The following is a 22,995-nucleotide window of genomic DNA, read 5'->3' as shown; positions in this document are numbered from 1 at the left end:
ATATGGAACCTAACATTATGTAACTATAGCATGGGTTATTTTTCCCTATATGCATCACCTTGCACTTATCCACATTAAATTTCATCTGCCATTTTGATGCCCAATTTTCCAGTCTCACAAAGTCTTCCTGCAATTTATCACTATCTGCTTGTGATTTAACTACTCTGAACAATTTTGTATCATCTGCAAATTTGATTATCTCACTCGTCGTATTTCTTTCCAGATCATTTATAAATATATTGAATAGTAAGGGTCCCAATACAGATCCCTGAGGCACTCCACTGCCCACTCCCTTCCACTGAGAAAATTGTCCATTTAATCCTACTCTCTGTTTCCTATCTTTTAGCCAGTTTGCAATCCACGAAAGGACATCGCCACCTATCCCATGACTTTTTACTTTTCCTAGAAACCTCTCATGAGGAACTTTGTCAAACGCCTTCTGAAAATCCAAGTATACCACATCTACTGGTTCACCTTTATCCACATGTTTATTAACTCCTTCAAAAAAGTGAAGCAGATTTGTGAGGCAAGTCTTGCCTTGGGTAAAGCCATGCTGACTTTTTTCCATTAAAGCATGTCTTTCTATATGTTCTGTGATTTTGATGTTTAGAACACTTTCCACTATTTTTCCTAGCACTGAAGTCAGGCTAACTGGTCTGTAGTTTCCCGGATCGCCCCTGGAGCCCTTTTTAAATATTGGGGTTACATTAGCTATCCTCCAGTCTTCAGGTACAATGGATGATTTTAATAATAGGTTACAAATTTTTACTAATAGGTCTGAAATTTCATTTTTGTAGTTCCTTCAGAACTCGGGTGTATACTATCCGGTCCAGGTGATTTACTACTCTTCAGTTTGTCAATCAGGTCTACCACATCTTCTAGGTTCACCGTGATTTGATTCAGTCCATCTGAATCATTACCCATGAAAACCTTCTCCAGTACGGGTACCTCCCCAACATCCTCTTCAGTAAACACCGAAGCAAAGAAATCATTTAATCTTTCCGCGATGGCCTTATCTTCTCTAAGTGCCCCTTTAAGTCCTCAATCATCTAACGGTCCAACTGACTCCCTCAGGAGGCTTTCTGCTTCGGATATATTTTTAAAAGTTTTTACTGTGAATTTTTGCCTCTACGGCCAACTTCTTTTCAAATTCTCTCTTAGCCTGTCTTATCAATGTCTTACATTTAACTTGCCAACGTTTATGCATTATCTTATTTTCTTCTTCCAATTTTTGAATGAAGATCTTTTGGCTAAAATACCTTCTTTCACCTCCCCTTTTACCTGGAGACACTTTTCCCACAGATGAACACTTTCCACCTTTTTTAATGTGTGAAATACATCTGGACTGTGCTTCTAGAATGGTATTTTTTAACAATGACCACGCCTCTTGCACACTTTTTACTTTTGAGCTGCTCCTTTCAGTTTTTTTCTAAAATTTTTTCTCATTTTATCAGTTTCCCTTTTGAAGGTTTAGCACGAGAGCCATGGATTTGCATACTGTTCCTCTTCCAGTCATTAATTCAAATTTGATCATATTATGATCACTATTTCCAAGCAACCCCTCCACCGATAACTCTCTCGCCAAATCCTGTGCTCCACTGAGAATTAGATCTAAAATTGCTCCCTCTTTTGTCAGTTCCTTAACCAATTGCTCCATAAAGCTATCATTTATTCCATCCAGGAATGTTATCTCTCTAGCGTGTCCCGATGATACATTTACCCAGTCAATATTGGAGTAATTGAAGTCTCCTATTATTACTGCACTACCAATTTGGTTAGCTTCCTTAATTTCTCTTAGCATTTCACTGTCCATCTCACCATCTTGACCAGGTGGATGGTAGTATACTCCTATCACTATAGTCTTCCCCAACACACGAGGGATTTCTACCCATAGAGATTCAATTTTGCATTTAGTCTCATGCAGGATGTTTATCCTGTTGGACTCTATGCCATCCCGGACATCTCTGTCATTGCGATATAATTTGTACCCTGGTATAGCACTGTCCCATTGGTTGTCCTCCTTCCACCATGTCTCTGAGATGCCAATTAAGTCTATGTCATCATTCACTGCTATACATTCTAATTCTCCCATCTTACTTCTTAAACTTTTAGAGTTTGTATTTTCATTCTGCTTTTTAATTGATAGGGATAAGTTAGAATTTTTTTTAGCTCAGGTGAGTTTTTAATTACAGGCACTTGGACTACTTTTCTTATTATTGGAACCTCACTGTCGGGATGCCCTAGTTCTAATGCATCATTAGTATCCTAGTATCCTTTGAAGATACCTCTCTCCGAATCATGCACTGCTGAGCGACTGTCGGCTTTCCCCTTTGTTCTAGTTTAAAAGCTGCTCTATCTCCTTTTTAAAGGTTAGCGGCAGCAGTCTGGTTCCACCCTGGTTAAGGTGGAGCCCATCCCTTTGGAAGAGACTCCCCCTTCCCCAAAAGGTTCCCCAGTTCCTAACAAAACTGAATCCCTCTTCCTTGCACCATCGTCTCATCCACGCATTGAGACTCCAGAGCTCTGCCTGCCTCTGGTGACCTGCATGTGGAACAGGGAGCATTTAAGAGAATGCTACCCTGGAGGATCTGGATTTAAGCTTTCTACCTAAGAGCCTAAATGTGGCTTCCAGAACCTCCCTCCCACATTTTCCTATGTCGTTGGTGCCCACATGTACCACGACAGCCGGCTCCTCCCCTGCACTGTTTAAAATCCTATCTAGGTGACGCTTGAGGTCCGCCACCTTCGCACCAGGTAGGCATGTTACCAGGCGATCTTCACGGCATGTTACCAGGCGATCCTCATGCCCACCAGCCCACCAGCCATCCAACTATCTACATTCCTAATAATCGAATCACCAACTATGACTGCCAACCTAACCCTTCCCTCCTGGGCAGTAGGCCTTGGGGAGATATCCTCGGTGCAAAAGGACAATGCATCACCTGGAGAGCAGGTCCTTCATTACATTGCAAAGAAGCCCATGATTCCCACACCTTTCTCCCAACACATACACGCGCGAACACACACACGCGCGAACACACACACGCACACGCACACACACACACATACACACACACACATACACACACACACGCACACCCACATACACGTGCTAAAGAGCTGACCCTTTATTTAATTTTAAATGTCACACAGGAATACTCCTGTTGGTAATCAGGAGAGGGCAAAGGTAGAGGGGGGGGGGGTTCTCCGTTCCTTTTAGATGCCGGTAATGTAGCCACTCACGTAAGCGGCACCTCATTCATAATCTACTCTCTAATGTGACTGTCCCAGAAGCACTGACCTGAATTTGTTAGATCTCAGAAATTATACAGGGCCACGTCTGGCTAGTATCTGGATGTGTGAAGACCAAGTGCCACTGTGGCCTACAGGTTAGAGGTGTACTAGATTTTCAGCTGCCCTCTAAGTTATTGGAAACATGAAACAGCTTCTAGAAACTTGACAATAACATGCAAGAATGTAATCAATAATTTGAATACTTGTTATGAAAATTATATATATGTGCCCCAATAATTACAGACTGCAAGGGCAAAGGTGTTATTTTACTAATTATGAGGCTGCATGTTACATGTGTTTTGAGCTAGAGATCTTCTAGTACAAAAGAGCAGAAGAGCTGGAGAATTCATATTACACACAGTAACTCTGCTTTACACTCAGTGCAGAATGAAAATCTCTGTCTTTCAGAAGAATGTCGAGATGGAATAATGGCAACATGAAACTGTAATTTGATTAAATATAAACTGTATGCAGCATATAAATTGAAAAGTACATGCAAGCACTGGCAACTTTTATTGTATAGGAAAAGCTGATTAGATCATAGCACATACGTTAATTATTTTCCTGCCTGGAACTAAGATGGCCCAGGGCATCGCTATGATCCTCCTGGCAGTGTTGCCTTCTCCTTGCATGTTGACACAGGTTGTTGGATGTAGACTTCCTCAGCAGGAGGTGAGAACCTTCCACAGGGAAGGGGATATAGTGCTGGGAGGAATCATTCTCGTCCACTGGAAACATTCATTACCTGACACCAGCTTCAGAGAGGAGCCCTCGCCAATATCCTGTGCAGAGTAAGTAATATCTATTCTTGTGTTTTTACACATGTGTGGGGAGTATATTTCTATATCTGCTTGTGTTCCTAATTGTATGTATGACTGAATGTGTGTATGAGAATGTGACTTTATATCTTCATCTTTTTCCCTGATATACAGTATATCTGTATATATTACTATATGTGTAGCAGGGAAACAGGAAGATTTAAGACACATATACAGATATATACTTTTTAATTGTCTTAAATCTTCCTCTGTCTATCCATCTGAGTGTGTGTGTGTGTGTGTATATATCTATCTATCTATATATGGAACACTCATGTATCCTGTATCACATTAACATTATGCAAGCAAATTTATTTAAATATAATGAGGTCAGTATTCAAAAACCATTTAGATGGATATTGTAATAGCTATCTAAGGCCTGGATTTATCAAAATCTGGTAAATATTGCATGTGATGGGAAAAGGGGTGTGTTTTATGATGATAGGGAATTTATTGCAATAATACCTATGTGAAGAGCTAAGTTACTGCAAGTAGTGATCACTTTTTGATAAGTGCCAGAATGTGGTATTTCCCATGTACAACCACTGGGGGGTCATGTTTGCTGAGGGGGAGAGAGAGAGAGAGACTAGCCATGATGCCATCACCCTAAATAGGTATTTATATCTCTATGGGAGGCCCACCTAGTAACCCGAGGTGAGGTTTAGGTATTAGTATAGGGGTTAGGGGCCACTTTGACATTCAATGTGAGACGTACGAACAGAACAGTGCTCTCTTGTGAACATTTGATGACACTTGGAGTGAGGAAACTACCCAAAGATGAGATTTGTGCAATGTTCTCTCAACCTAGCTTGATGTCACCCAGGTAGAGTCCATTAAGCTAGGTTGAGAGAACACTGCATAAACCTCATCTTTGGGTGAGTTTCCTCACTCCGAGGGTCATCAAATGTTCACAAGAGAGCACTACTCTGTTTGTACGTCTCACATTAAATTAAATATCAAAGTGGCCCCTAACCCCTACAATCATACCTAAAGCTCACCTCGGGTTACTAGGTGTGCCTCCCATAGAGATATTAATATCTATCTAGGGGGATGCCATCATGGCTAGTCTTTCTCGCTCTTTCTCTCTCCTTCAAGCTACCAAAACCAGCATCCACAAAAAAACACCACAACGGGTGACACAGCTTAACCCTCCTGAAAACATGGTAGTTAAAGCCATGCAATATGGCTTTGCAAAACAGTAAACCTAACTCCTCCTCTTTTTTGGATTTGCATGGCACCATACAATATGGTGCTATTGCATGCATTAAGGGCTTTTCGCATGCGATAACGCCTTAACACATTTTTTATAAATGAGGGGGTAAGGACCTTATTCACTAAACCTTTTCTCCTATGTCTATGGGGAAAAATGCTTAGTAAATGAGGCCTTAAATGGCTTTATCCACCTATATTTAGTTCTTATCCAGCTAAATTCCAGCTAAGGTAACCAATTACGCAACTACAATTCATCCAGATAAGAAGGGGGTGTTCTAGAAGCAGGCAGGAAGCATTTCAGGTTATGCGGCTAACTCCAGTATTCTTAGGGCTTTTCCTAAAACTTTGGGATAGCCGGTTACATTTAGCGGGATGGCCTCACTGCTGAATATACCCTGCTAGTTAGCCGGATATGCTTACCCGGCTAACTAGCCGAATCGCACAGCAGGGGAAAATACACCTCAATAATATAATTGCAAACAAATGTTTAATAGAAATACAAATTCAGACTCACAGTTTTGAAGCTTTAAAATATCTGTGGTGAACTGAAGAGTAGGTCAGTCTATAAGAGCACAAAAGGGTGAAAGACGATGTTTCTTTCAATTGATCGTGCAGTGGAATCTGTTTTACCAACTAGAGACTGATACATACCCCAACTTGTAGCGTGATTTAGACGGCACAAATGTTGTTTCTTGTTGGTAAAACATGATACCTTGTGAAAAATTTATAATAAAAGTCTCTTGTATCTTATGGGATTTGTATCCCCTTGGGCTATTTTAATATTGCACCCATGGCTAGTCGTGAAAAAAAAACTAAGTTGGACAAGACGCATCGCCATCTCTTAAGGTACACCATTGACCATTCTGAACATCTGCAAATATTTCCAGAGATTACTGCTCTCAGGATCCTGTCCTATCATTGGTGGGGGTTTTTTTTTTAACCACAAAAGCAATTTCTCTTTCCACTACTGCTGAGAGAATGGCAATAAAACATACTTACTTTGTCTTTCTTATCTAGAAATCTGTGTTGTTAAAGAAACTTATAGGGTGAGATTATCAAGATGTATTATATTAAGTACCCAGATTTATCATTGCTGATTCTCCCTTGTCTTTGAAAATTACTTTATCTTATGACCATGGATAGAAATAATCTGTACTGAAATGTACCCCATATTTTAAGATAACAGAATCACACTATTTCATGACTAGCTTATTTTACCTAGAGGAAATACAGTGATGCAAGTATTGTAGGGCAAAAATATGCCCATATTTTTTTTTAGCATAAATGGAAAATGCACTATTTTGCAATACTTTGGTAAAGATGAATACATGAAAAAATGAAATCTCCAAAAAGAATAACAGAAAAATGAATGGAGAAAATGAAAGCAAAATATTTGGCTGTGCACATCCATACTCTGTATATATACAGTCTATACTGTACATGAGGATCCGGTACAGTAAATTAATATATTCTATATTAGCTTGCAGGTGCGGTCCTACAGGGAGGTCCTGGTGTTTGTTTTTGCTGTCCAGCAGATAAACCAAAACCCCAACGTTTTGCCGAACATCACCTTGGGGTTTAGGATCCTTGATGCCTGTCTTTCAAGGGCACTGGCTGTGGCGAGTACCCTGTCACTGCTCTCGGGAACAGAAGATCCCATGCCTAATTACCATTGTCTTGCCAGTGCCCCAATATTAGGGGTAGTGGGAGAAGCCGCTGCTTTTATCAGTGTCTCTATGGCAAGTTTATTGGGTGTCTATAAGATTCCGCAGGTAAGAGAGAGGAACCAGTTTTTTTTTCCAATGGATCTTTCCCAGTTGAGTAAGAGGTAACATAGTAAATGACAGATACAGACCCAAAAAGGTTCATCTAACCGTCCAGCAAGTGTTTTAGGGGAGCAGCGGATAATATCCTTAACATAAAGTTTCAAGGAAACCTGCACAGATCAGCAGTTACTACCCTGAAACATTTGCTGGACGGTTAGATGAACCTTTTTGGACTCTGTCCAGAATTCAGAACAAGTGCTCACTCTTAAGTTAGACCAGCAATCTCCTAGATTGGAATTTCACTGCCCCTCGGGAACATTTTTTGTTGCTAACGATGTTCTGGCTATAAATAAATTGAAGCATGGTCTTGGGGTTACGGTTAGAAAAGTTTGTGCAAAAGTAAAGCATCTAAAATTGAAGCATGGGCATTCAAAAGGACAAATTACTTACCTTGCATATTTCCAGATGGATAACAAAAGATAGGAGTGCAAACAAGTAAGTAGGTGGTGACAAGAAGTGGTCTTGCAACTGGATACACCGTGTTAATTTTCAAAATATTAGATTCCTAATTCACCTGTACCATATTGCACTAAGTATTTAGTCGTCTAACATTTTACCCTATTTAGATGTTCAATCTAGTTGTAAATGGAGCTTTATAGATCTGGGGTGCATTTTTGAATTACCAGCCTAAATATACAAATTAACATGCAGTTTAGTATGATCCCAGCTTTCAAACTTATCCATAGTACAGTATTTATGAGTATGTGGATGCATGGAGATTAATGCTAGCATTTTTATAAAATGTGCAGCAGAAGCTGCCCAGTTTATAAAATCCATCACATTTTGTCTTCAAAAGCACATACATATATGCTTCACTACACAGGCACCTTTTCAATGCAAGAAAAAGCATACCTTTTCTGCCCATTTTATAGACATATGCTCATATATTTTATGCACAAAACAATCATGACACTGAGTCAATAAACACAGGATTATACAAGTATGCATTCATTTGAAATTACTAACTTCTTAATGTACTTGTCTTGAAATCACCAGTTATCAATGCCTGTACCATGTCACACATTCTTTCTCCAGATCACGATCTTGCCCTTCACCCTGAACCTCCACAAGTTCACCTAGACCTCCTCCCAAAAACTGAAGACAGTAGACAAGTCCAATTTCACTTGCATGAATCAATTAGCAGGTTCTCTTTAAAAACTGCCTCATAATACTGTCTGAAAATTTGCCCTACTTTTTATCTACACATTATATCTTAAATGAAAAACTCTTGTCTAGTTTAATCCATAAAGTAGAAAGAAAGAAGGTATATGGAGGATAGCTGTAATAATATAATCATTCATTATTAGCAATATGTCATTTTGGTCCAGATTCACTGTGGGCTTGAAATTTTAAATGTTGCTTTTGTTGTTATTTTAACATTGGTGAGATAAAGACATGCTATAAACATAGTGAGATCAATATTCAGTGATCCGGTGATTGAAAATACAGCTGTCTGGGTAACTTTATCCAGGATATTCAACAGCACTTTATGGAAATCTTTACCCAGATAAATTTATCCAACAGTTTAGTGCATATGGCAGCATTTTCTCCAACTAGAATTATCTGGCTATGTTTATCTGGTTAAGAATGACTATCAGTGCTAGTTGGATAAATTTTAACCACACCCCTGAAATGTCTCTTGCTCTTCTTCTTTCTATCCTGCTAAATTTTACCTGGCCAAAATGTTGCTGGTGAGTGGGGAAGAGAATTCAAATCTTTAGGTTTCTCCAACTAAGTTCAAAGTTAACTGGACAAACCCTGCTTGAATATCAGCCCAAAGACTGGCAAAATATGTGTAGAAATGGAGTTGATCAAACGAGAGGCAAACCCAGAGGTATTCCTGAGGCGGGTTTTCAATTTAGCTACTCAATGTGAAATTTCAGCACTAACCCACTACATTTAGCCAGACAACTCCAAATTCATATTTATTTATTTATTTGTGGGTTTTTATATACCGTCATTCGGGTTTGCCATCACAACGGTTTACAAAAGTGTTAGCAGGTTAACATATCACCGTGTTCATATTCAAAAAAAGCAATATACAATTGCAGATTTAGGTTAGATAGTACAATATGTTCTGTGTCAGGTTATAGAATTGTTATGGTTGTCCAGCGTCTTAGAGTTGTGTGAGTCAGAAAGTGTAAAATTCACTTGTAGTATTAATGTGTCCTTGTCTCGTTTGGTTTGATGGTTGTGAAACCAGATGTATGGTTTTCATTGAGTATCTAAGTAGACTTTGGTGAATAGCCAGGTTTTTAGATCCTTCTTGAAAGTTTTTAGGTTGGGTTGTGTTCTTATTTTGATTGGCAGGGAGTTCCATAGCTTGGGGCTTCCAATGAATATGTCTCTTTCTTGAGTTGTGGTGAGTCCGTGGTTCAAGTGGGGAGAATTAATAAATAGATTAAAAAATAGCTGGACTAATTCTAGCCAAGCTGCTTGTTGGCGGCAGCAATAGCTTGGATCTATTTAATGTTTGGGTACCTGCCAGGTACTTATGACTTAGATTGGCCTCTGTTGGAAACAGGATGCTGGGATTGACGGACCCTTGGTTTGACCCTGTATATCATGTTCTTATAGCTACAGACCTCACTGGGTATGTGACACTGATAATCTGTATACAAATTAACCAGGTAAAATTATCCAATTCTCATACCTACTAAGGTTGAATCTGGAATTTAAATTGAGCACTTTGGAATGTATTCAGACTGTCCACTTCCTACTGATTGCTTTTTTTTTTTTTTTTAGAACTATCTACCTCAAGTAAACCGTACTCAAACTTGAAAATTCTTAATTCATAAAAGCCCCTGGTCTTTCCTATTCAACGAAAACAGAGCAGAGAGAACATTTCCAAGAAGTGCTTTGGAGCAAACTGAGCAATATCAAGTTTGGGTATGCAATGCACACACATAGTAAAATAAAGGTGCCAGCAGACAAGGACTATATGACCCACCTATTTAGTTGCCCTCATTGATGCTTATCTAGCTAAGAAGGTCTCCCAGCTATCAGCTGTGCCTTTTTGACTGCCTACACAATGCTTAATACTGGCCATGACCCTTCTTTCCTCTAATCCCCACTGAGATGAGTATACTGTCCTGCTGTCTAAGATCTGGAAAAAGAAGATAAAGTTATAATATCTCTAACAATAATTTTGAATTGGCTCATAATGTTAAGTAAATCAAAATTGTAGCCTTCCATTCAGTAGTTAAATTCACTTCTTAGCATTTCAAAAATTAAAAAGAAACGGTATTCATTGTGCTCATAAACTTTGTATCCTTCAAAATTTGATCTAATAAATCCTCCTGTTTCTTTACAGATCAGCTATGGATCTAGTGTTTCAGTATTGAGTGACAAAGTTCTCTACCCTTCCTTTTTTCGGACCATTCCCAATAACTTGCTAGAGGTCCAAGCTATGGCTCACTTGCTTCAATATTTTGGCTGGAGCTGGGTAGGAATACTTGCCGAAGAGGACAATGAGTATGGTGTTGGCAGTGATAATCTAAGAAAGGAAATCATAAGGTCTGGGGGATGTGTGGCCTTCTTAGAAAAAATACCAGTTGTCCTGACCAAGGAAAGAATGATAAGGATTGTGGAAACAGTAAGAAACTCTACAGCAAAAGTAATTGTTATTTATACACATGTGAGTAACGTTGTCTCTATACTTAACGCCGTTGCTAAGGAGAACATCCAGGGAAAGATCTGGTTTGGTACAACTGCTTTTATCATCACCCCGGACCTGTTTCCTAATGACACCTGGCAGTCACTGAATGGTACACTGGCAATGGCTTTGCACGTCAGGGACATTCCCGAATTCAAGGACTTTGTGTACAGCATCCAGCCTTCTACCTCTGCTGATGACATCTTCATTAAAACGGTCTGGGAGAAAGCATTTATTTGTAAGTGGCAGGAGGAAGGCCACAACCAGACCCATGAGGTCAATATCAGTAAAGACCCTGCATTTTGCACAGGGACCGAGAGGGTAGAGCAAATGGATCCTGTTTTATTTGATTTAAACAATCTAAGATTCACCTACAATGTGTATGTAGCTGTGTATGCATTCGCACATGCCCTGCACAATCTACTTTCCTGTAAAAGTGGTGATGGATCATTGTCTATAGGATCATGCGCCATGATTGATAAAATCCATCCACAAGAGGTACAATTTGATACTGCTACAGCATAATCTTGATTTTCATAAATTTAGAATTTCTGTTTTCCAGGGGTATGAACATCTCAGGTTGGTCATTCCATCCTTTTACGTTTTCTCCCATTTCTAGATTTTTAAGTTTAAATTTTCTGCATTGATAATGAAGTTTCTGAACAGAATTATAATGGCTGGGACTATCAGATGCTGGTGGTGGTGAGGGGGATAAGCACAAGAAAGAAATTCTAGAAAACAGGGGCTAAGCATAGCGAAACCTTGGTGGTAGGGATGTAAGAGAAAATCAGAAATTAATTTAAGCCTGTTGGAAGTTTGGTGGAAAGAAAAAAAGACAGGCTACATTGATATTATGGGATACTTTTCAAAGAACTTCAGAATAAATAATGTCAGCTTATATGTTTAAATTTGTACTTTTAAATGAAGGAATATCATATGTCAGACCTAGCACCTGGCACCGGTAGCCCCTGTGACATAGTGAGGGCAAAGGCTATCGGCGCCATTTTGAATACTGGCAACTGACAGCCGGAGTGCAGGGGGAGTGCTCCCAGACCCCCGCTGGACTTTTGGCAAGTCTTGTGGGGGTCAGGAGGGTCAAAGGCTATCGGCGCCATTTTGAAACCGGCAGCCGAGGACGTGAGTGCAGGGGATGGCTCCCAGACCCCCCGCTGGACCACCAGGAAGTTTTGGTAAGTCTTGGAGGGGGGTTCAGGAGGGTAGGGGGTTTGTTTAAATTGGCTCCTAGGCATCCGAATAATTCGGCGAAGATTCGTGGGGAATCACGATTCGTTTCGATTCCCCACGAATACAACAAATAAGGCCGTATACGTTGCGGATTCCCAATTCGTAGGGAACGAATGCACACCCCTAGCATACACAGACTATGTGTGGTGTTCTAACAGCCTCTATTATCATATCTGGCATAAATTCTATATTTCTTAGAATAAAACTTTCATTACAAATCTATATTGAACCTGTGACAGAATATCCAGGGATACAAAGATTGATTTGCAACTTTTTAAAATAAAATGTCCAGTGTTAGTCCCCTTACTGTCCGCTAAGCCTTCTCCTTTTGTGAATGTGAAGTCATTATATTGCATTTATGCCCTGCCTCCTTTAACCCAAATGATTGCCCAAAGCAACTTATAGCAAATTGTTATAGAGCTTCCATTGCTTTGATTCTCACAGTATGTGTCTTCTGCATAACATGATTTTGGCATGTATTCACTTGGTGCTGTCTGACAAATTTCAGTGCTTTAAGTTTTGTGGCATTCTGCAATATTTTTCTTCGTCTTGCTTAGGTTCTACATCATCTCAGACATGTCCATTTTGTCACTGGATCTGGTGAGGAGGTGTTTTTTGATGAGAACGGTGACCCTCCGGCCCTTTACGACATTCTGAACTGGCAGATATTTCCAAATGGAACCTATCAGTGCTTAACAGTAGGAAGTTTCAATTTCTCAGCTCCCCAGGGTAAACAGGTCTTTCTCAACCACAGCTCCATCATTTGGAATTCAATCTATTCCAAGGTAAGAATACGATGTTGGTTGTGATGACAACTTGAACATGGTCTAGGGGTGAGAAAATAGATGGAGTAAATGGTGTAATTGTCTCTCAACAAGTCTTGCTGAGGACCTTCATGTGGTGACCCTGTTGCATAACATCTAGAGACTAAATCTCAGCCAGGTGCCCAATACCATTGAGGTATGATAGGAAGCAATAAGAAAATGTTATACTGGTCATTAGTTGCTCCCGATAAAAAGGTGCCCATCCTTAGTCTGAGCACTAGGGCTAATGAAGGTGGTGGCAATAGTGCTGACTCTTCAGATGATGAGAAAATAACTGGTGGTCCTGGAGGGATGTTGAAATTGTTCCTGGACATACTAGGGCAGTCGATAGACCTCAGAAGCTAATAAAAAAATTAAGATGATTATCTACCATAAGGTGGACTCCTGAAAATGAAAAGGAGATGCCGCAAAGCAGTTCCTTACCATCTCTGCATTATTAGGGTTAAAATCATGCACAGTATTTAAAATGCCAGCATGTGTTATTGCTACTGTAAGGTGTTTACCACTCAGAGAGATGGTAACTTTCAAAATGGCACGTGGGCGCACATATGTTTGTGGGCGCACATATTGGGCGCAATATGTGGCACATATTGGGCTCAATATTGGGCGCACTATGTGGCACATATTGGGCGCAATATGTGGGCGCACATATTGCTGATTATGTAAACTTGTTAATTTTTATACTCAGTTTTTAACACAGTTCCTATCAATTTCTCTCTCTCCTAACACTTCACTACCTTTCTCCTTCCCGCAACTTCTGCGCTTGCTGTCACCTGGCCCCCATCCTCTCCTTTTTCCTTTCCTGCTCCACCTCCCCCTCCCTGTTATTTGTAATTTCCTCTTCCGCCTTTCCAATGTTGATTGTGAACCGGCATGATATGTCCTATGAATGTCGGTATATTTTAAAAGCATTTAAATAAATAAAAATAAATAAATATGTGAGCATGAGTTGGTCTGTGCCCAGGGTTGTGACCATTTTATATCAAACACATGCATATGTGCGCACGTTATAAAATAGGATGGCTGTGTGCCCGTGTGATCAATTTTAAGTGGGCGAGCGCCTGTATGCGCAAATGCCACTTCTACCACATAAGTGGGAGGATTTTAAACGGGAAGCACGCCAATGCCATTGCCAGTAAAACCAGTTCACCCAGTTAGCTTCTAGGTTCGCCAAACCCTCCTAGTTTAAATGCCTTTACTTTCTCCAATTAGCACCAACTCATCAAATCCCACAGATCTGCCTAGTTTTTAGGTTTTTTTTTTAATTTACACCTCCTCCACAGCAGAAGTAAAGTTACATGCCAGGGGATCAGGGAGCACGCCCAGACACGTGCGATATTTATGTGCACATCTCTGGTTCATGTCCTGAAACACCCATGCCCTGCCCTGCCCATTTTTGAAAACTTTTGAGATGTGTGCACGTAAGGACATTCGCACGTATCTGGGTAGATTTTAAAACCCAAATTGTGCGCATATCTCCTTGTTTTGGCACACGCCGGGCTTTTAAAATTCATCTTTAAATGTCTAATGCAGGTTAGTAAATGACCTCCTAAAGATGAAAAGTTAAATATGGCCACAGAAATAGCCGGCTGAAATCTTAATTGCGCAAATTTTGTGTAGTTACATAATCAGCCAGGCATTTAACCAGATAAATGGAGCTAAATATTCAGAAAAAGATAACTGGGTAAAATCACTACATAGTAAATTGAGGTCAAAATTTTCATCTCCAGTAAAAAACGTCCATATTTTCTTCTCCATACTCTAACCATCAGAGAAATATTTTCATCTGCACAGCATCACAATGTATGATATTAAAAGAAGCTCTACCACCGTCAAGGCTAATGATTTAACTTCCTCACTGATCTTTCTACTGGTTGCAATAGTGAAGCATCATCTCTAAAATTATGGTCAGGTCAGTAAATGTTCTCTGCTCTGTTCTGAAGGTGCCAGACTCAGTCTGCAGTGCCAGCTGCCCTCCCGGGTTCAGGAAAGCCGCAAGAGAGGGAGAGCCCGTCTGCTGCTTTGACTGCGTCCCCTGCGCTGATGGGGAGATCACCAATCAGACTGGTGAGAGTACAGTAAAATACACTTTCAAATATAATAAATATTAAAGAATATTTTTAACCTATTGAAGCAATGGGAAATAAAATCTTCAGTTGTAGTTTCTAATATTAATCAGGTGATAGTTTGTACCCTTTATCGTTAATTTATCTTTACTAATTTCTAAAAATATATAATCAAGAGATTCTTGAAAATAGGAAAACACAGCAATATACATGGTAAGAATCATAATAGGAAAAGATAACAGAAGGAAAAAAGTAAAACGTGCTATCACTGTTAATTAGTCTATAATATAAGGGAATAATACAAGAAGAAACCATATAAGTAAAGAAAGAAAAATGTCAAAACAATATTATATGGCCTACAGCACAAATATTATGGAAGTATATTATCTAAAATATCATATTCTGAAAAAAAAACTTCCAACAGAATTGGGTCAAAAAAAAACTATACTTAATTCTTTCTAATTGCACCAAACATTTGCAGAAACATTTTAACAAAAAATAAAATTGCACCCCAAACAAGAATTCCTTGGTGTATTTTTTTTTTTAATTTCCTCTTCTGCTGCTTTTCTTTAACTACGCCTGGAAACAATGAAATCTTCTGGCTTAGAAAAAGGTTCTGAGATAAAAAAATAACTGCATCATCCAGTGTTTATCTGATTCCTGAGCAAATGCGAGAAAACATGTTGCTCTTTCAGAAATTTCAGAAGGAGACTGCTCAAGAAAGGCCATTAAGATCTAAATTGTCAAAGGACGAAACAGCATTACCCGCATCAGGAAGGGAAGGAACCTTACGTTCAGGTAAATAATAAACTTTAGAAATAGGGTGAATCATCTCTAGAAAGCTTTAAAAAGTCCAGGAAAAAATTCTTTAGCATTTCGTTGAGGGGATTAAGGGACATCTGGGACAATTTAGAAACCTTAAATTAAGTATTGTTAAATGATTCCCCACGTTTTCTAATCTTTGATGAAGTTCCACATTATCCTTAATTAAGGCAACATTGCATTCATGTAGATTCAAGCATGTATCTTTAACAACCGTGATCTTCTCTCCCTGTTCATTAATAAGCTGAAACTGCTCATCAATTCTGGAAGATAACAGCCCCCCCCCCCATAAGACCACAAAGCTGAATCAATTCTGAAAGAATTTTTTTCCAAATTGGTAATAGCAGGTAATTGGTAATAACAAGTTTCTCAAATAGTGGACAACTGACTGCTCCAGAACATAAGAACTTAAGAACATGCCATACTGGGTCAGACCAAGGGTCCATCAAGCCCAGCATCCTGTTTCCAACAGTGGCCAATCCAGGCCATAAGAACTTGGCAAGTACCCAAAAACTAAGTCTATTCCATGTTACCATTGCTAGTAATAGCAGTAGTTATTATCTAAGTCAACTTAAATAGCAGGTAATGGACTTCTCCTCCAAGAACTTATCCAATCCTTTTTTAAACACCTGGAATCTGTCTAACCTATGAGGTTAGACAGATTCCTCACCTGATAGAAACTGCCCCTCCTGAAAGGAAGAAGATATGGATACACTAGCCAATCCAATTCCAGTTGTGGCTCCAGTCTGAGTCAAAGAACCAACCTATGGAGTCAAGGAGCCCTCAGGGCTGAGAGAGAAAGCAGTCTCGCTATGAATGAAGCCAGAGACTCCAAGTTCCTCCATCTCTGGTATTATATAAAAGACTGGAACTAAAAAGCAAGGAGTACACAACAAGGAAATCAATAATTCAAACATGAGCATTATAATATACTTGTATTTGGTACACATCTAAAGAAATGCTATGACGGACCATCATAACACCCGAAAACGCGTATTCACAAGCGTTTGAACATGGGCCATATTTAACCATGGGTCCATGATAAAGTGCGCTCGCTTTTTGGTATTTTAAATTTTGCAAATAAAAATGGAAGGTTACTTCCCTTTCACAGATGGCAAGGAGGCAGCACCATGACAAATAAAATCACCCTACAACTGAAAAACTGAACTTCATATGGTAGATGAATCCTTATACATTGCAGATATCCATGTATATGAGAAAATCATACAATTGCATTTAAAGAAACCACATATAAATTATGGAAAACTGATGTATTCACTTATTTGTGGTTTATATTTAAAAGCCACCTTGAGAAATCAAATGCCCATATGTTATTTATAATTACAGGTCCTTAAATCAATTAGTAAATTTTGTAGTTTTGATGTAATTTTATGAAAATACATTTTGAAATACAATATCGTTGAATGTAAACCAAAGACACTTATCTTAGTTCATCATATACAAATATGCTGCCTGACATGATTTGTGTTTTGGAAGCTTTCCTTCCTCAAGGGCTCAAGCAATAAATCTTTGTAGCAAGGCTTTCTGGAATAAATAATATAACGAGAGTGACTGGGTTACGACACCAGTTTTTCAGTAACTGCTAAAGCATTTCCAACTCTTCTTCATCTGAATGGTTGTTCATCTGAAAGAGGATTTTCATTTGAGATTTGATCAAGGTTAATATGATATCTGGATTTGTTGAGGGTAGATACCAATGGTCAATTGCTTCTTGTCATTTATAATCTTTGAGGGTGTGTGACGTTTATCGTAGTGATAGAGTACAGACTTTATAAATTGGCAAATATGAAAATACATTTTTGTTTTTAAATTAAAAGCTGGATTAGGGCACGTGATTAAAGAGCTCCAGAATTAATATTAGTTCATGAATCCCAGCCAAGGTCCATCACTATAATGGCTGGCCTACATGAGTTGGGAAAGGAAGTAGAATAGATACAAAAATCCTTAGGTAGTTGTCAATGAAGGGTTATGGAGCCAGACCCTAGCCCCAGTTTTCAAGTGAGCTGGAAAATTAAGCAGAAAAAAGCTTTCAAGTCCCCCTCAAATAAAGCAACATGAATTCTACAAATATAACCTTTTATTTTCAACAGATGCTACTGATTGCCAGAAGTGCCCAGATGACAAATGGTCAAATAGGAATCGTGATATTTGCATTCCAAGAATTATTGAATTCCTGTCTTATGGTGAACCCCTGGGTGCCTTGCTCTCTTCCATCGCCATTTTGTGCTCTTTGGTCACTTTCTCTATAATGTACATTTTTATTACATACAAGGATACTCCAATTGTCAAAGCCAACAATCGTGAGCTTAGTTACCTTCTCCTATTATCCCTCATGTTCTGTTTCCTCTGCTCCTTTTTATTCATTGGACGGCCCACGAGAATATCATGTATGCTCCGGCAAACAGCATTTGGAGTAATTTTTTCTCTAAGTGTTTCATGTATTTTGGCTAAAACCATCATAGTGGTGGTTGCTTTTAATGCCACAAAACCCAACAGTGCATTAAAGAAATGGGTTGGCACCAGAATTCCTTCTTACCTTGTCCCCTTGTGCTCAGTAATTCAGTTTATTTTATGTCTAGTTTGGTTGGGGTCTGCTCCACCTTACTCAAGTGTTAACCTGGAAATAGCACAGAAAATCATAATACAGTGTTCTGAAGGGTCAATTGAGCTGTTTTATGCCATGCTGGGGTACCTAGGCTTCTTGGCCTGTGTCAGCTTCATTGTAGCCTTCCTGGCCAGAAATTTACCTGATAGCTTCAATGAGGCCAAATACATCACATTCAGTTTGCTTGTGTTTGTGAGTGTCTGGATCTCCTTTATCCCAGCGTACCTGAGCACAAGAGGGAAGTACATGGTGGCCGTGGAAGTCTTTGCTATCCTGACTTCCAGCACTGGACTGCTCAGCTGTATATTTTTCCCCAAAGTTTACATCATCCTACTGAAACCAGACAGAAATACCAAAGACTATTTATTGGAGAAAACAAGTGCTAGGAGCAGAACTGAATTTAACTGAGTTTTATACAATAAAAAAATGTTCCACACATAAATAATTAGGATGGCCAATGGGTCTGACTTTTATAGCTCATTTGCAAATGCAATAAAATGAGCAAACTCTAGCAAAATCTCTATTTATAGCATCTTTTATGGTTATTTGTACCAGTTATGAAACAGAAATGACAAATCCTGTAAGAAGATAAAGATTAGGACATTTTCAAAGTATGCTATTATTTATTTATTTATTTATTTATTTATTTATTTAACAGTTTTATATACCGCAGTTCAGGTAACAATGTTACTAATCACTTCGGTTCACATTTCAACAATTACAATGACAATATAAAGAATAGTTTATAATGTCTTACATAGAACAGGAAGAGTGAAACTTGGATAATAACTTATAATGAACAGGGAGAATACAATTTATATACAAATAGCTTAGTGGAACAGAATGTGAAGTCACTGGAGCTGTCTTGGAGAGACCTAGAGCCACTGTCATGACATTCATTCAGAGAAGAAAGTGCTCATGGGAGATTTGTGTTGAAAGGAAGTTGTGAAAGTGACTCAGGACCCTACCAGCAAAGCAAGATCCTTCTCCTTTGCTGTCACTCATTCATTATTTCATATTTCTCAAGTGGAAGATGCTTTCTTGATGGTTGGTCTCATCTAAATTTAGCTGTGTGGAGATGAACAGTGAAAGCAAAACACCTCAGCAGTGATGTCACTTACTTTCGTTTCCTCCTCCAAATCTTCAGCCTCTTCCCAGACAGATTTATTCTCTTGATTATTAGGACTGGAGGCATATAATAATGGAAAAGTAGTTTGATAAGTTAAATAAAGTTTGTCCTTTCTCCACTTTACAACCTATTCTCCAAAACACTATAATTTTAATAAATGATTTTCTATTAATGTGAAGTCGTTCTGAGTATTTTCAGAAGTCAAAAGGTTCACAGTTGCTTTTGTCTATGCTGATGGAACAGATCTTGCCTCTGTTCTTAAAAAGAGATGGAATAAAGACCTTGACTTATCTGGCAAGACTAAACAGAAAATTTACTTTAATTTACAAAATGACTGAGCCTTAAAAGAGGAGGAGTAACCTTGTGGTTAGAGGACTGGGCTACAAACCAGGGAAACCAGAGTTGAAATCCCACTGCCGCTCTGAGTGACCATAGGCGAGTCACTTCATTCTCCATTGCCTCAGGTACAAACTTAGGGGGTCATTTTCCAAAACGATCGCACGCAAAAAAGTCCCTTTTCGCATGCGATCACTAAATGGGGGCGGAGTCGGGGCGGCATCAAGACCGGGACAGGAGGAGTTGGGGCTGCACCGGGGCGGATGCCGCGAAGACATTGCGGACAGCGAAAAGGTTAGAACCCTTTTTGCTGCCAATTTCGTGCCCAGTAGCACCACCTTTTATGATGGCGCTAATGGGTGCGAAGAATGATGAATCCAGCCCTTTAGAGCCTGATTCATCAAGCTGTTTTCCCATAGACACAGACTGGGAGAAAAAGCCTTAGTGAATCAGGCAGTTAGATTGTGAGGCCTCTGGGAACAGGGAAGTACCTGAATGTAATCCACTTTGAAGTGCCAAAAAGTGGAATATAAATTAAATAAATAAAATTTGTAGGACTGTGAATGAATAAGTATCAAAGAGCAGCAAAACGTATCTGAAGAAATCCATTTACAGAACACACCATACTGGTGGGTATTACATGGATACCAGAAGAAGATGATGAAATTGTGTCATTTTTCCCACTATGCCATGCATTCACTCACTGAGTAATTCTGCTGAAACTGAATGCCAGATGTTGGCTTTGTTAGATATTGTAGAATATGAAATGTAGGAAGTTGTAAAGACGTGAAACGGACTCCGGAGAGGAAAGATTGAAATAGATATCCTGGTTGCCTGGGGCAATGTAAAAAGATAAGAAATTGCCATACTGGGTCAGACCAAGGTCCCATCAAGCCCAGCATCCTGTTTCCAACAGTGGCCAATCCAGGATACAAACACCTGGCAAGTACTCAAACATTAAATAGATCTCACACTACTAATGGCAGTAACAAGCAGTGGATATTCCCTGACAAATAGTAGTTTATGGACTTCTCCTCCAGGAACTTGTCCAAACCTTTTTTAAACCCAGCTACACTAACTGCACTAACCACATCCTCTGGCAATGAATTCCAGAGCTTAATTGTGCATTGAGTGAAAAATAATTTTTCTCAATTTGTTTTAAATGTTATATTTGCTAACTTCATGGAATGCGCTATTTAGTCCTTTTATTTAAAAGAGTAAATAACAAATTCACATTTACCTGTTCTAATCCTTTCATGATTTTGTAGACCTCCATCATATCCCCTCTCAGCCGTCTCTTCTCCAAGCTGAACAGCCCTAACCTCTTTAGCCTTTCCTCATAGGGGAGCCGTTCCATCCCCTTTACCATTTTGGTAGCCCTTCTCTCTATCTTCTCCAGTAAATCTATATCTTTTTTGAGATGTGGTGACCAGAATTGAACACAGTATTACAGATGTGGTCTCACCATAGAGCGAAACAGAGGTATTATGACATTTTCCATTCCCTTCCTAGTAATTCCTAACATTCTGTTTATTTTATTGACAGTCGTAAGCACACTAAGTCGATGATTTCAATGTAGTGTCCACTATGAAGCCTAGATCTTTTTCTGGTAGTACTATGCACCAGGCTTGGCTGCTGTGAATCCTCTATTTGGGTTGGCCATCACCATGTGGTCAACCACAGACTCCATGATTCTGGCTGTGATTCCCTTGTCATAAAGCTTGTTAATGGCCATATTTCCCTATGACCATAAAACAATATGGTACCAGCTGGCCCTGAGGTCAGTGCTTTTTTTAAAAAGGATCCGGAGGAACAGGATTGAATAGGGATCACTCCTCCTTTTTTCAAGCCATTTTCCCTATGGAAGGGGTAAATATAGGCTGGGTGGGCACTGGTGATAGTTCATTTGTGAGGTACAGGGGTAGAAAGGCCCAGAGAAGCCCCTGCAGGCCACAGATATTTTGTGGAGAGGAGGGGGGAGGGGAAGAGAGTATAGGGGCCTGGCTCAGCCATGGCTTATTTGAATGGGGTTCAGGAGGCTGTGACGTCACTGGTGATGTTAGGTTGCAGCAGTAAGGGCCCAAGGAGGCCCCATTTGGGTTCATTTATTGATTTGGGGGATTTCTTTTAAGTCTAATGATTTTTTTTTGTTATTTACCAAACAAACTAAACTGAAATAAGCATTAAAATAAACATAAAAAACAAATTACCCCCACTCCCATATAGAAAAACAAAACACAACTTTTTTGGCTTGCACATTTCTATGAGTTACCACCCAGGAAAAGGACCTTATGGTCATTGATGGACAACAGCACAGTGAGCGACAGTAGCCAACAAAGCATAATAGAATGCTAGGAATTATTTGGAAAGGAAAGCCAAACAAAACTGAGAATATAATACTGCTTATGTATCAATCCATGGTGCAGGCACAGCTTGAGTATTATGTGTAGTTCTGGGCACCTTACCTCAAAAAAGATACAGCAGAACAAGAAAAAAAAATGCAAAAATGATTCCAGGGATGGATCTGTCACTTTATGAAGAAAGGATAAACAGATTAGGGCTCTTCAACTTAGAGGGTATATGACAGAGAGTTACAAAATCATGAGTTCTATGGAATAGGTTAATAGAGAACTTTTGTTTAATACTGCCAGCACCTAATTAAACTATGAAACTTGTTGCCAGAAAAATTGGCTATATCTAGTAATATAACTTGAGTTTTAATAAGGTTTTGGCAAGTTCCTGAAGGCAGGTCTATTATAATTATTAGCCAGATGGACTTTGCTCGCCAGCTCTAAATTCTTGCAGGGAGCAACATTAAACAAGGATGCACCTGGTACTTACATAGAAACATAGAAACATAGAAAATGACGGCAGAAGAAGACCAAATGGCCATCCAGTCTGCCCAGCAAGCTTTCACACTTATCTGTTTCTCTTGGCCTTTATTAGTAACTTTTTGGTTCTATTTACCTTCCACCCCTGCCATTGATGTAGAGAGCAGTGCTGGAGCTGCATCTAAGTGAAGTACCTAGCTTAATTGGTTAGGGGTAGTAACTGCCGCAATAAGCAAGCTACTCCCACACTTATTTACCCAGCCTGTGCAATTCAGTCCTTGTTGGTTGTTGTCTGAATATAAATCCTCTTT

At 39.3% G+C, this 22,995-nt stretch overlaps 1 protein-coding gene across 1 annotated transcript; it reads left to right on the top strand.

Moving 5' to 3' along the window:
• Nucleotides 1-3,873: 3,873 nt before the first annotated feature.
• On the top strand, nucleotides 3,874-18,982 carry LOC115077339 (extracellular calcium-sensing receptor-like). The gene is made up of 6 exons (XM_029579632.1): nucleotides 3,874-4,085; nucleotides 6,805-7,096; nucleotides 10,464-11,303; nucleotides 12,608-12,835; nucleotides 14,818-14,941; nucleotides 17,874-18,982. The coding sequence occupies exons 1-6, from the start codon at nucleotides 3,874-3,876 to the stop codon at nucleotides 18,794-18,796; spliced, it is 2,619 nt and encodes an 872-aa protein (XP_029435492.1). The 3' UTR covers nucleotides 18,797-18,982.
• The last annotated feature ends 4,013 nt before the right edge of the window (nucleotides 18,983-22,995 follow it).

Source organism: Rhinatrema bivittatum, chromosome 16 (genome assembly GCF_901001135.1).
Source record: "Rhinatrema bivittatum chromosome 16, aRhiBiv1.1, whole genome shotgun sequence".
NCBI classification, from domain to species: Eukaryota; Metazoa; Chordata; class Amphibia; order Gymnophiona; family Rhinatrematidae; genus Rhinatrema; species Rhinatrema bivittatum.
The sequence above is the reverse complement of the archived record's forward strand: the minus strand, read 5'-3'. Positions and strand labels throughout refer to the sequence as shown.